The following is a 14,923-nucleotide window of genomic DNA, read 5'->3' on the forward strand; positions in this document are numbered from 1 at the left end:
GGGCAACCCCCGCCAGAGGCTGCGGATCCGCTTCCTTGGTTGCTCCCCTGGGAGGATGAGAAGCAGCAGAGCTGGGCAGCCCAAGGGCCCCGCCTCCCTAGACCCTGTCCTCTCTGAGCACCAGCTCTACCCAAGGACTTAACGTTCAGCCCAGAATTAGACCCCTGGTCTCCTTCCCCGTGATACGACTCCATGCGTCTCCGCCATTGCACTGACCATACTAGATGACCATCTGGCCTTTGGCTCAGCTGGAGCAGAAATCCAGGCAGGCAGATGAGTGGCTGGACCCACCCTGGCCTCACTCCCCGAACCCTCCCTGGACCTGAGCCCTTTCCTGGAGGCTTCCCAGCTCCAGCTGCCAGCCCACACCAGCTGCCAGGCTCTGGAACAACCCAGACCCTGAGCCCCACCGTGACCGGGTGGGTCTGAGCCAAGCATCTGTGCTCCTACCAGCCCCCAAGAAGGATTCAAGGATTCACCACGATCCGTCCACCTGTGTCCGCAGCGTAGCCCGGCTGGGAAACACTGGCCGAGAGGGGGCGCTGTGTTCGCTGGGGTTTTCTGTTTCTTTCCTGCACCTGACAGAGACCCTGTGAGGTAGCAGCGCCTTGATATCCGTTTAACCAAAAGGTGCCTCGGTCATCCCCGTTCCTGAATCCCCAGCCCCACTCACCTGGGACGATGAGGAGGAGCAGGGCTGGGAGCAGCCACATGTCCTGCCTGCTGGGCTCTCTCCCTGGTCACCGTCCAATGCCAGTGCCCTCCGGGGACTTGCGCGGAGCCCAGGCGCACTCTGCCCTTGATTTGTCTAAGTCACTGTGTTTTGTTTCTCTCACCTGCTTCCCTTAAATTTTTATCTTCAGTTACTTCCTCATTTCATTATGTAGGAGGAGATAGGCAGTGTTGTCATGTACGAGTACATGGCTGCTGTGTCTCGAATGATTTGGGGGAAGCAAAGCGTCCAGGCCTGGCCAGGGTTCCACTCTGGAGCCTGTGTGTGAGGAGCTGAGAAGGTGGCGCCTGGCAAAGCAGGCAGGGTGAGCAGCGGGGCCTGGGGGGAGCTCAGAGCTCAGGCGAGGGAGTGACCGACTCGAGCTGGGTTTGCCCTTTGGGGAGGGCGCAGGCTCAGGGCCTTGGGGACATTGTGAGGAAGGAGTGGTCTTTGGCTTCAGCTCATTTTGTCCTGGATGCTTTCCCCACATCCTTTCACATATCACTGGCTGTGGGCTCTCGGCATTGCCAGTGACAGCCGAGACCCGCCCCAGGAGATGGGGTGGCAGGAGGGTGTGTTTGTGACGGTCCTGTGCTCAGAGGTGATGTTAGGCACCCGGGAAGGGACACTCCCTGGAGACAAGAGATTCTAGGACAGACTCCAGGAGATGGGGGGGTGAGGGGGGGAGAGGGAGAGGACAGGGGAGAGAGAAGGAGGGAGGGGGCTTCTGGAGGAGGGGGGGAGAGGGCTCATCAGCATAAGCAGTGTCCACGCAGTGAGCCCACCGCCAGTGGAACAGGCAGATGTAGGGGAAAAAGCATTGAAGACAAAAAGCCACTTCTCCTTCCTTATCATGTCCCCAAGGCGGTCTCTGCTGGAGAGTGACTCAGTACCTGGGAGGAAGCTGTCCTGGGGGGAGGGGGGTTCAGGGACTCAGGGAGGGACAATGGCCCAGGGCAGGAAGGGGGTCTGAGGTGCCCTGTGGTGGGGCTGCCTGGAAGGGGGCTAGGAGGGGATGTCCCTTTGGCCATGCTGGGAATCAGCCCTGAGCGCAGCGCCCTCCCCAAAGGGCAAACCCAGCGAGTGGGTCACTCCCTCGCCCTGATCTCTGAGCTCTTCCCTGGGTCCCGCTGCTCGCCCTGTCGCTTTGCCGGCAGCCACCTTCTCAGCTCCACATTTATTGAAAAGACTGTCTTGACTCCATTGTATGCTCTTGCCTCCTTTGTCGAATATTAATTGGGCTGGGCGCTCTGCTTCCCCCAAATCATTGGAGACACAGCAACCATACACTCCCAAAGGAACACATGACCTGTCTCCTAATTAATGAAATGAGGAAATAACGGAAGACAAAAATTTAAGGGAAGTTGATGAGGAATAAAACGCAATGTCTTAGACAAATCAAGGGCAGAGTGCGCCTGGGCTCCGCGCAAGTCCCCGGAGGGCACTGGCATTGGACGGTGACCAGGGAGAGAGCCCAGCAGGCAGGACATGTGGCTGCTCCCAGCCCTGCTCCTCCTCATCGTCCCAGGTGAGTGGGGCTGGGGATTCAGGAACGGGGATGACCGAGGCACCTTTTGGTTAAACGGATATCAAGGCGCTGCTACCTCACAGGGTCTCTGTCAGGTGCAGGAAAGAAACAGAAAACCCCAGCGAACACCAGCGCCCCCTCTCGGCCAGTGTTTCCCAGCCGGGCTGCGCTGCGGACAAGATGGACGAATCGTGGCGAATCCTTCTCGGGGGCTTTAGGAGCACAGGCTCGGGCTCTTTTGAATCCTTCTCAGGAGCTTGTAGGAGCACAGACACTCAGCTCAGACCCACCTGGTCACGGTGGGGCTCGGGGTCTGGGTTGTTCCAGTGCCTGGCAGCTGGTGTGGGCTAGCAGTTGGAGCTGGGAAGCCTCCAGGAAAGTGCTCAGGTCCAGAGAGGGGGCGGGCAGCAAGGCCAGGGTGGGCATGCTCTCTGGACCGTGGGTCCAGCCACCCGTCCACCTGCCTGAGGTTCTGCTCCGGCCGAGCCCAAGGCCAGATGTCACCCAGCGTGGTCAGTGCGATGGCGGAGACGAGGACAAAGTGGTCTGGCGGCATCGGGAGGGCTGTGTTGGCCGCAGAATCTGGGAACCTTAGGAGAGATGACCCAGGAGCTGAGCCTGGAGGAATGGGTGCAAGGGTTTGATTCCTTCAGCGGAGGGACGAGAACCTTCCGGTAGGAGGGAACAGCTGTGCCGAGCTATGGAGACACAAAGAGCACAGTGTTCAAGGTAAAAGGAAAAGGGTGTGTGTGAGTGTGTGCCGTAAGTGTGAGTGTGTGTGCATGAATGTGTGTCTAGTTCCCGCAACTCTATCCCCTGTGCAGAGTCAGAGGGCGAGGGCTTTAGGTGTGTGGGGGATGGAGGCGGCCCAAATGTAGCCTCATGGCTCTAGGATTCAGAAATAAACCTGTGGCCCTAGCCAGTTTGGCTCAGTGGATAGAGCGTTGGCCTGCGGACCAAAGGGTCCCGGGTTCGATTCCGGTCAAGGGCACGTACCTTGGTTGTGGGCTTCTCCCTGGCCCAGGGCCTGGTCAGGGCACATGCAGGAGATGCCAGTCGATCTCTTTCTCTCACATCGATGTTTCTCTCTGTCTCTCCCTCCCTCTTCCACTCTCTAAAAATCAATGGAAAACTATCCTCGGGTGAGGATTAAAAATAAGGAGGCGAAATAAACCTGCGGACTGTGGGCTTGTGGGGAAGAGGAGTTCAGGATGGGACAATCCCCGAAACGGGGCGGGGGCGTGGGCAGAGGCCCCTGTGTTGGGCATTCAGATCCCAAAGGGGACCTTCGCATGAGAGGTGACAGCAAAAGAAACCGTGCCAGCGACTAAGGAACACACAGGAGGTGGGGACGTGAGGACCCTGGGCCCCAGGGCAGAGGCTGCTGGTGGCCCGGGGCGGGGCCGGAAGCCTGCCAGCCCTGGGCTGCAGGAAGCCCATTGGGCCTCTGTTTTGCAGGCTGCTTCTCCATGTCTGGTCCGTGGTCCGTGAGCGGCCCCAGAGGGGGTTCGGCGACCATTCAGTGTTGCTATGACCCAGGCTGGGAAAGCTACTCTAAGTGGTGGTGCCGCGGAGAGGCCTGGGGTTCCTGCGACACCCTCCTTAAAACCACGGGGTCCGAGCAGACGGTGGGGCACGGCCGCATGTCCATCCAGGACGATCACTGGAGGCACCGGTTCACCGTGACCATCATGGCGCTCCGGCCAAGCGACGAGGACGTCTACTGGTGCGGGATCGAGAAGTCAGGAACCGACCTGGGGCACCAAGTGCGCGTGTATGTTGGCCCAGGTAGGACCTGCCCCTCCTGTCCTCAGAGCCTGGGACCAACCATGGAGCAGGCAGAACGCTCCCTCTGTCTGCACTGACGGGTGGGGAGGAGGCTGGAGACCACACGTGTGTGTGCACCCGTGTGTTGCGCGCCTCCATCTAGTGTCACCAGGGGGCAGAGAAGGGCCGACGGGACTGGGCAGGCTTGTGAAGGGAGGGGGTTCCTCTTTTCCAGGCCTTTCTGGCATTGCCTCTACCCTCAGGGCAGCCCCAGCCTGACCGACCACCGACAGGGTGGGGGCGTGCCTTGTGGGCTGTGCAGGGAGGAGTGGGGTGCTGGAAGCCATTATCCGATTGTCTCAGCCCTCTCCCTGCCCCCACCCCCTTCCTCTCCCTCCTCTGGCTCCATAAGAGCAAAGAAGCCCTGGCCGGTGTGGTTCAGCTGGTTGAGCGTCATCCCATGCACCATAATGTCACCGGTTCAATTCCCCGTCAGGACACATACCTAGGTTTCAGGTTTTTTGTTTGTTTGTTTGTTTTTTAATATATTTGTATTGATTTCAGAGAGGAAGGAAGAGGGAGAGAGAGAATTGATTGGCTGCCTCCTGCATGCTCCCTACTAGGGATCAAGCCCACAACCCAGGCTTGTGCCCTTGACCAGAACTGAACCTGGGACCCTTCAGTCTGCAGGCCGATGCTCTATTCACTGAGCCAAACCAGCTAGGGCAGGTTTCAGGTTTGATCCTTGGTGGGAACCTATATGGGAGGCAGCCAATTGATCTCTCTCTCTCTCTCTCTCTCTCTCTCTCTCTCTCTCTCTCTCTCTTTCTCTTCCCCTCTCTCTAAAATCAATTTTTAAAAACATATTAAGAGCAAAGGAGGGGGCGAGGGACTCTGACCTCATTAGTGGCGGAAGGGAAGGGTTCACCACAGGGCAGGGGCCTCCCACAGGCCTCCCGTGGCTGCCTCTGAGCCTTGAAGGGGCCTCTGGGCTCAGCCACACCTGCCCCGGAAGCACCTGAGCTTCCCTGGGTCAGAGACCTGGAAGGAGAGTCAGGTGGGAGCCCCGCCCACAGGTCCGCTTCCTGAGCCCTCGGTCTCGTCTCCACTCTGGGAATCAGGGAAACCACACCTCTCTGTTCCCACTAAACATACGCGCAGACAGCAAACTCGACGGTACCTCTGTCACCAAAAACAACTAGACCTGTGTCAACAAACATGGCTGACCTTACGTTAACATATATGCAGCTCTACCTGTGACAACGCACCCGCCTGAACTTGAGACAACATACCCGCCTGAACTTGAGACAACATACCCGGCTAACCTTGAGACAACAGATATGACTGAACTGACGTCACCATACCCGGCTGTACCTGTGACAACACCCACCTCGGTCGGTCTGGCTACCTCGCCTCCAATCGCCCAGAGCAGCAACGGCAGCATGGCTCTCACCAGATCCCTCACCAGGTGAGCAGAGCTGGGCCCCTGCAGACCTTCCCCGCTGCCGCCCTGTGACTGCTCCCCTAGGGACGCTCGGTCAGGGACCCCACGGCGCCGCTCTGATGTGCCCCGTGCAGGGGAGAAACAGCAGAGCCCGCACTGCGCCTCCACGGCTCCCTTTGACCTCTGCATGCTTAAAGGGCCCCCCACTCCCCGCGTGGAACCTAAGCAAAGCCCTCCATGGGGCTACAGGCTCTGGCTCCCTCTGGTTCCCCACCCCCCAGGAAGCAAAAGGAGGTGTAGTGGGGTTCAGCCTAAGTGCGCTAGAAGGAAGGTCTGCTGTATTAGTGTCTTGCGGCTGCTGTAACAAATCGCTGCTAACTCGGTGGCTTAAAACAACAAAATCGTTGTCGAATAGTTCTGGAGGTCAGAAGTCTGAAGTGAGGCTCACTGAGCTAACATCAAGGTGTTGACGGGGCTGAGTTCCTCTGGAGATTAAGGGAAGGATCCCCTGGCTGTTCCAGCTTTTAGGGACCGCCCACATTCCTTGGCTCCTGGCCCCACTCTCACCTGTAAAGAGCCTGGTGATTACTTGGGATCCACCCAGATAACCCAGGATAATCACCCCACCTCTGTCAGCTGATTAGTGATTTAAGTCCACCTGCAGCCTGAATTCCCCTTTGCCATGTAACATAACATATGCAGAGGTTCTGGGGGTTAGGGTGTCTTTGGGGATCATTATTCTGCCACAGTCACGGGTAGATACATGCTTCATTGCTCCAGCCCTTCTCTCCCCAAATGCTGGGGCGATGAGAGGAAGGGGTGGGAAGCTGAGGGCATCAACCTGAAGTCCACACCCTTCAGGGCTCCCAAAGGACAGTCAATGAGTTCTATCAAAGGGCAAGCACCCCCAAGCCCACATTCATCCCATCACAGCCTGGGGGGCTCCCCAAAATCCAGGGTCAGGTTCCCTTCTCACCCGGGGTCCAGCCTCTCAGGACCGCCCTCCATCGGCTCACTCCCCTGCTCCAGCCCATCCCCTTCCTTCCTCAAGGGTCCTATTCTGTACTGGGCCAGCTCAGCCAAGGGTTTGGTGAGCCTGAGGGGCGGGTGGCGGGGGCGAAGGATGTAGAAAAGACAGACAGGGAGAATAGCTGGGTGTAGGTGGCTCTTCCTGTGCCTGGCTGAGGCCACAGAGAGAGACCCAGACAGCAAGCTGAGCCTTTATTTTATAGCCAGAGGTAAACAAGGAAGTGGTCACCATAGTTACAATGTTCTTGTGAGTTTCACTTGTTCTGGCAGCACTTGCTGCATTTCCCTCCCCAGATAATATCTAGGGAGCGCCATAAGGTCAAGCCTAATTATGCTAAGAGGGCTGTGCCCTCTAAGCTGGGCATTGTTTGTGGCTCTGTCAACAGGTCAGTCTGAGGCTTAACCCTATAGCCGCGCCTACATGAAGGTGTTGGATGCATGGGTCAGTTTTTTTTTTTCCTCCCAGGATGTTGAGAGTTGGATGTTTTCAACCATAGTGCCGAGTCTGAATGGGGCGAGGCTCTGGGGGCCTGCTTCAGGACCTGGCTTTGTCCTGTTTGGAGAGCGGCTGTTCCGTCGAGTGGAGGGTGCAGAAGGCAGGGCATTTATCGAGGCTGGAGAGGCACAGGAGGAAACGGCGGGGGAGCGATGGGTGCCGCAGGGAGCAGGACTTGTGAAGAGAGCGCAGTGGGTATTTTTAGGGTGTGTGATACCGCACGCCTCTCTCCCTCCAGGAAACCGTCAGTGACATCAGCATGACTCACCTGCTCAGGGCAGGCTGAGGGACAGGGCAGGCTGAGGGACAGGCAGGCTGAGGGACAGGCGGGCTGAGGGACAGGGCAGGCTGAGGGACAGGCAGGCTGAGGGACAGGCGGGCTGAGGGACAGGGCAGGCTGAGGGACAGGCAGGCTGAGGGACAGGCGGGCTGAGGGACAGGGCAGGCTGAGGGACAGGCAGGCTGAGGGACAGGCGGGCTGAGGGACAGGGCAGGCTGAGGGACAGGCAGGCTGAGGGACAGGCGGGCTGAGGGACAGGGCAGGCTGAGGGACAGGCAGGCTGAGGGACAGGCGGGCTGAGGGACAGGGCAGGCTGAGGGACAGGCAGGCTGAGGGACAGGCGGGCTGAGGGACAGGGCAGGCTGAGGGACAGGCAGGCTGAGGGACAGGCGGGCTGAGGGACAGGGCAGGCTGAGGGACAGGCAGGCTGAGGGACAGGCGGGCTGAGGGACAGGGCAGGCTGAGGGACAGGCAGGCTGAGGGACAGGCGGGCTGAGGGACAGGGCAGGCTGAGGGACAGGCAGGCTGAGGGACAGGCAGGCTGAGGGACAGGCAGGCTGAGGGACAGGGCAGGGGTGCCTGCGGGGACAGGGCAGGGGTGCCTGCGGGGACGGGGGCCCTAGCAGAGGGGATGAGGCGTAGGGCGAGAGGATCAGATTCTTATACCCGGATAGGAACCCGGGGCCCAATGGTCTAACTGGGCCAAGTGTCCACCAAGAGGGAGACCTGGTCCAGTGCACCTCACCTGTGCCCTTAGGTGGGGGGTCAGGGCCGCGAGAGGACCCTCCCAGGAGAGCCCAGCAGAGAAAGCCGTGCTCACAGGGTAGGGGACCCTCCCTCTGCTTCAAAGACCAGAGCTTCAAAGACGGGCAGGATGTACCAAGGGAGGTGGAGGTGGAGAGAACAGTAGAATAAAGCTTGGCTGGACTGCGGGTGAGCTGCAATGAATTGTGGGAGATGAGCCAAAAGGCAGGAAGGAAACAGACACAGGGAGGCCCCTGCAGCTTAGCCCTCAGAGGGGCCTTCCTGGCCAGGACAGAGACCGGGGCTTGCCTGTCACCCAGGCTGAGCTGTGGGAGGTGGGGGTGCTTGAGCGGGATGGGGGCTGCCCCAGAAGAGTCTCACCCCTGTGGCCACGCTCCTGCACAGGTTCCTGCTCTGCAACCTGCCCGTGGTGCTCCTGACCGTCATAAAGGTGCCCCTGCTGGGGTGCCTGCTGTGCGCGCTGATGTGGCTGAGCAGGAGCCAGGGCGACCCCAAGGGGAAATAAGTCGGTCTTCGCAGGAGACGGCCATCCCCACGCCATCGAGACCCTCGCCTGGGACTAGCAGAAGCCCCTGCCGTCTTATCAGGGGTGGCCAGTGGCTGCAGTTCCAGGAGAGACGAGGGCGCCTGCTGCCCTGAGGACCCCCTCATCCTGGCCCCGGGAACAGTCAGCTGCCCCCTCTCAGCTCAGCTCCGCACCCCGGTCTCCACCGAAGGAGCGGAGACAGGAAGAGCGAGGTGCTCCCCTCACGCCCTGGGCCCTCGGTCACCTGCTGTCCTGCCTGTGTGGATGCCCCGTTTCCTTGTGACTCGGCTGTGGCTCTGCCCCGGGTCATGGACCACGAACACTGTCTAGAGCTCTGGCCAGTAATGGAATCAAGAGTCCAGACCAACTGATAGGTACAAAACCTGAATTAAACCCCAAAGCTCAGAGTGTGTCTATGAGGGCAAGGACCGCCCCCCACCGCCGCCACCACCACCGCCGCCACCACCACCACCGCCGCTACCGCCATCACCACAGGAGGTGTCAGAGGGCTGCTGGCCGCACCTCCTGTTGCATCGGGACCTTCTGTAGAATCATCTGAGCACAGACGATCAGAGACAGGGCTGGACCATCGCCCAGCTCACACCGATATGTCTCCTGTGTGTTCCTATTGCATCCATGGATTTCCTGGGCTCTTTGAGATGATATTGTTTGCTGCACTGTTTCCATACATTCGAGAGGGCGTGAAGGGAGCCTGAATCAAGCACCAGGGTCAGGTGTGTCTCACAGGATGTACCTGTGAGCCAGGGGAGGGGCGAGGGGAGGAGCCTGGCAAATATCTTTCTGTCCGTCCGTGTCCCGTGCCCCCGCCCCCACCGCCAGAGAGGTCGCAACTAGGACCCCCTGTGTAGATGCAAACTGTAATCGAAGGCTAGGAGTGAATAAAGGAAGGCATGGGGACGTTTGTTTGTTTTTGTTAATCTCTAGGATATTTTTCCTTTGATTCTTTAGAGAGAGTGGAAGGGAGGGGGAGAGACAGAGAGAGAAAAAAACATGGGTGAGAGAAAGACAGATGGATTGGTTGCCTCCCGCATGCGCCCCATCAGGGCTGGGACTGGAGCTTGCAACCCAGGTATGTGCCCTTAACTGGAATCGAACCCAGGACCCATCAGTCTGCAGGCCAACCCTCTATCCACTGAGCAAAACTTGCTAGGGCCATGGGGACTTTTTAAGAGAACTTTTAAAATGTTATTTTCTATATTTTTTAAAAGTAATTATTGAGGTGTGTTTATATCTCAAAAATTAGTCTTCACACGCTAAGTTTATGGTTTAATAAGTTCTTTTAAGGGTAAACACCTAGGTTGTTGTCATCTCAGTCAAGATACTAATAGAGGTGGTGGAGAGATGACTAGTTTTGTCAAAAGCATATCTCTGTTGTTAAAATGTTGTGGGATGGGGGGGACTTTCAGAAAAAGAAGGTATCTAAACAGGTTCCTTAGAAAGAGGATGATGGGAAAAGCATAGAGGAACCTGCTGTGTTTCCTGGTTGAAGCAGCCACTGCCCACAGACTTCCGGGAGGGGACATAAACCCAACTCATAGGAGGAGGAGGGTTAAGGAACTTTCATCCATGGTTTTTTTTTTAATATATTTTTATTTATTTCAGAGAGGAAGGGAGAGAGAGATAGAAACATCAATGATGAAAGTCGTTGATTGGCTGTCTCCTGCGTGCGCCCAACCAGGGATCGAGCCCACAACCTGGGCATGTGCCTGACCAGGAATCAAATCTCGACCTCCTGGTTCATAGGACGACGCTCAACCACTGGGCTATGCCGGTCAGGCTCATCCATGTGTTAAAACTGCCCCCGTGCAAGTCTTAACCCAGCATCTTCATGTCACATGTGAGAACAAGGAGACCTGAAGGGCGAGGCTGCTGCTCCCCAGGGGAGCAGAGTTGGACCTGGCCTGAGCCAGCCGGGGACGGGCCGCATGTGGTCCCCGCAGGCCCATCTGTGCAGGGAGGAGCTCAGTTCTTACACCTGCTGAGGGCGCCATATGGTCCCAGCCGTAAATACTGGGCAGACGCAACAATGCTCTATGATTTCTCCGCTTCACTCAGAGCTGACATCCTGCACCCATGGCTGGCAGGGATTCGAAAGCACGTTCCATTTTGATCACAATATTTTTAATGGAGTTTGATGCCAGACAGGAGGAATTTCACTTCTGGCTTCTCGTTTAAAAGTTTAAATGCCTGAAAACCATGGATTTCCGATGCCACATGCTCCCGATGGCCACCCGAGTGCTTAAAAGCTTCCAGGGGCTCCCTGGGGACTCCAGGACGCCATTAAAGCATATCCATTAGGAAAGAAGAAATAAAAGTGTCTTTCTTGCGCAATGCTTTTCTCTGTAGAAGATCACAAGGAATCTACCAAAAAACTGCTAGAACTGATCGATGAGTTTACAGGGTTTCACCTCTGCATCCGTCTTCTCTCCGACGTCAATGCTCTGTTAACCCACGTCTCTGGCTTCCTGGTAGATTTCTCTGCTTGGTCACACAGAGAAATCTAAGCTATGCATCACTCAGGCCTGCGCCTGCCTCTCCTGTGTCTGTAAATGACGCCCCGTTCTCGTGGTGTTCGAGGTGTGGGACCCTGAGAAGAGGGGACCATGGAGCCCAGGGAGCTCAAGGACTGAAGTTGTGAGGGGCGTGCCGGAGGTCAGTTCCCAAGCCTGCTGAGGGCGCCATACGGTCCCAGGCCTCAGTCCTGGGCAGGCAGGAGCCTCCTGTCTGCAGGGAGGAGGTGGTATTGCCCTGGGGGATACTGAGCTAAGCTTTTGTGCCACAGAGAAGAATAAAGAGCCAGGCTTCTGAGCATGCAACCTCCAGAGAATACTTGAGGATCTGGGACGGAGAGAGGAGGACCAGACACAGGGACCCGAAGGTTCATCTTTCTCCCCTGAGAGGGTGTCCTCTGAGATCCAGGAGCCCCTGAAGACACAGGAACAATACCCTCCAAAGGCTTAGGTCCCTGCAGAGTCCGGGCACGGCTGCCTCCCTGCCCTGGAGTGCAGAGCCCGCAGGTCTCTCTGGTCCGGTCGGAAGGTCTGGATTCCTGGACAGGGCTTTCCCGGAGCTGGTGGGCGGCGTGGTGGAGTCCCCTGGTCAGGCCGACTCTGTCCGCCTCCGGGGCCCTTCTGACACCTGCTCACCCAAAGGACAGCACCGAGCACGCCCAGGAACAGGGGCAGCTTCAGGAAGATCAGGAGCAGGAAGTGGACAGTGCTGAGCGGAACCCTGTGAGGGACACGGTGATGGGGAATGAAATGCCCCTCACGGGGAGGCCCCGGGCCCCTTTTGTCCCTGCTTCTCCCTGTGCCGATTCTAAAGCCCAAATCACTCAGAATCCAATTTAGAAGGGACCCACTCCCGGGCCCCTTTCTAGGGCCCCTGCCACCTCTCCTCCTTGGTCCAGACCTGCCCTTGGGACTCTCCCAGGGGGCCGATGGAGAAAAGAGAGAAGAGGAACCAGGCTGCGCCTGCTTTCTGAGCATGCTCCCTGCTTCCTCTCTCTCTCTCTCTCTCTCTCTCCCTCTCCCCCCCCCCCCTCCCACCTCCCAGCTTCCCCTTTACCAATGACGTCTTGAAACACACACCGTAAGCCCTTGTCCCTCCCCTCAGGGGCAGGCAGCAGCATCCCAGCCTTTCTTTAGTATCCTTGGGAGGCTAATGGGTCCAAACTCCAGCCTGGAGCCAGCCTGTCCCCCAACAAACGCACAGGCAGCTGGTGGGAGGAGCAGGACTCCAGTAGAGAAAGGCCGTCGGAGCGAGCCCAGGTTCCCGAGTCCAGCACAGAGCAGGGAGGAGGAGGGGAAAGGTGGGGCTGGGAGAAGGGACTGCACCGCCACCTGAACCCGCCTCCTCCTGTGTCCCCGCAACTGCCCCACGGGGCAGCATACACAGAACCAGTGACATTTTCCACTCAGAATTCCCATGTGAAAATCAGGACCTGAGTTGGAGGGAAACCCACGGACGTGAGGAAGAAAAGACATGGTGTGTTTTCAGCCCCCGCCACAGGGTCCCATAGGCTGCTGGCCCTCCTCCTGCATGGCCTCCGGGCCTTGGGCCCTTACCCTGGGCAGTGGTTGGTGCTGAAATTCTGCCCAGCGGTCTCCGCGGGGAACGTGGCAGGTGTGGCTGGATGTGTGGTCCGTCTTGTGGTCGTAGGAGGTGCTGGAGGTAAAATCACACATCACGCATTGCTGTCTCCCCAGCCACGCACCACGCAGCTGTTTGAATCTTGGGGCGGGGGTGAGGGTGGGAGAGGGGGAGGCGCGGTTCAAGAGATAGCCTGAAGCCAAACCCAGGCCACATCCTGGGTGGCGCCCCTCAGGGACTAATGAGACTTTTCTAGATCCAGCCAAGAGTCACCTCTAGTAAGTGCCAGGTTGTTCCCTCCACCCCAAGTCTGATTCTACCAGGGGTGAGGCCAGGGGTCCCTCAGGGGTTCCCCAGCCTGATGAGGAACCCCGGAGGGGGGATTCTGGATGAAGATGGCTCAGAGCCTCATAGAGAATGTGGGAGGGGCTCAGAGCGCCATTTATATGGAAACTAAAGCCACTTTACCCAAAGCTGGGTAGGTGTCACCCAGTTTCTCCCCAGGACCTCGGGTGTTCAGACTATTGGCATAACTTACAGCCCCAGCTCCACTCTATCCGAGCCTCTTGATGTCCCCTAAAAAGCAGTCATCCGGGTCTCAGCCCTTCACAGAGCACCCCACACAGGCTCAGGTTTCCAACCACAGCCTTTGAGGTCCTTGCTGTCGGGGACTTGTTGATGGATGTGGCACCATCCCTGCCCTTACAGAGAGGCAGAGACACCTACACAGACCAATTGACTCGCTTTAATGGAAAGTGTGGACCCTGGGTGGGACCCCACCAGGCACCGCTGGAGCATCGAGGAGGAAGCGCACCTCATCCACCTTCCAGGCCAGTGGGAAGGAGGGAAGGAGAAACAGCGGCCGGTGGAGGAGGCCGCAGGATTACCAGCTGACATGCACAGGCGATAGGCGGAGGCGAAGAGCAGTGATGAGGAAGAGGCTGAGGATTGGGGAGGGTGTAGACAATGGATGGAGAAAGGATACGGATCAGCTAAGAGGGGATTTGGCCCAAGGGATGGGAGGCAAGGAGCCAGGGGTGAGAAGCCAGACACAGGAGTATTGCTTTTGAACTGGGGGAGAAAACTTTACCCTCAACCTAAAAGAGAAAGAGGGAAGAATGGGATAGGCTGCACGGAAGTTTGCAGGTGAAGAAGGAAAGCAATTGAGAGAGTTAGTCTGATATCCCATGAGGAGCAAGGGGAGCTCTCACCTGGGGAAACAGACACCTGAACCTGGAACGAGGGGTCACGTGACCACGCGTCCAGGATCCACACTGTCTGAATTTTACACCAGTAGGATCCAGCGTCGGCTGCATTGAGGTTCTCCATGGTCACTGTGAGGGTGAGGGAGTCAGCGTTGTCTCTGATGGACACACGGCCACTTCTCTCTTCTCTCTCTGTTCCCTGGGTCTCCACAATCTTGTTACAGTCGGTGTCATATTGTCCTCGGCACCAGTACTTATTATAGCCCTTGTAATCCTTCTCATACTGACACCGTATGGTCAGGGAGTCCCCCGTGGTGCCGGTCACAAATCTGGGGCCCACCAGGGACAAGCAGCCTGGAAAACACAAACCACATCTGTCCCAGGACTTCATCCCGCTGGCCCCCAGTAACAGCAGCAGCAGCAGCTGCCTGAAGGCCCCGGGGGAAGGGGCCAGGGAGGTGTGGACAGTTCTGGGCTCGGGTATGGCGACCTGGAAGGACACCTGAGCTTAGACCGAAGCCAGAGGGTCTGGGGACTGCAGTCAACGGGAGGAGAAGCCTGTGCTCTGGGTGCCAGAGACATGGAGTAACCACACGGGCCCTGTCCCTTGGGGACAGGCAGAGTCGGCCCACAGCTGGAGTGGGAGCAGAGAGAGCTGGCTGCCCTGCCCTGTGCTAAGCCTGCAGCCTCTGCCGGGTGATGGGGGGCGGGGGCTGGGCAGGGGGGAGATTTGGTCATTACCCAGACTTCCCTGTGGAGTGAGGGCTATGCATGCTGGGTTCCTGCAACTCGGACTTGTCCTTTAAGAGTCCGCGTCTGTTTACTCCACTCTCCGTGTGTCCTCGAGGGAGGAAAACTAAATCTCTGGCTCTCCAGGACCCTCTAGGGAGGATCAGCACACTCTGTCTGTCACACCCCTGGCCGCTGAGAAGGGGCGAGTCCCCAAAGAGGCCCTATTAGGTTTCCTGACACAGGTTTGGGGCGTGTGCTGGTCACCCAAAATCAGAGTCCCCAGGGCCTGGAAAGACAGGAGCAGGGATGAAAAAGGAGAATGGACA

General features: G+C 57.9%; 1 protein-coding gene across 1 annotated transcript in view; it reads right to left on the bottom strand.

Annotated features, from left to right (window-relative positions):
- Positions 1 to 14,923, bottom strand: part of LOC102773865 (CMRF35-like molecule 2) — a 24,043-nt gene that overhangs the window by 7,407 nt on the left and 1,713 nt on the right. Inside the window, exons 2-5 of the mRNA XM_006754635.2 lie at positions 13,872 to 14,219; positions 12,636 to 12,735; positions 11,705 to 11,799; positions 8,977 to 9,102 (exon numbers count right to left, since the gene is read on the bottom strand). Coding sequence (XP_006754698.2) covers positions 8,977 to 9,102; positions 11,705 to 11,799; positions 12,636 to 12,735; positions 13,872 to 14,219 — 669 coding nt within the window. The remainder of the gene's footprint in view (positions 1 to 8,976; positions 9,103 to 11,704; positions 11,800 to 12,635; positions 12,736 to 13,871; positions 14,220 to 14,923) is intronic.

This window comes from Myotis davidii, unplaced genomic scaffold, assembly GCF_000327345.1.
Source record: "Myotis davidii unplaced genomic scaffold, ASM32734v1 scaffold172, whole genome shotgun sequence".
Classification (NCBI taxonomy): domain Eukaryota; kingdom Metazoa; phylum Chordata; class Mammalia; order Chiroptera; family Vespertilionidae; genus Myotis; species Myotis davidii.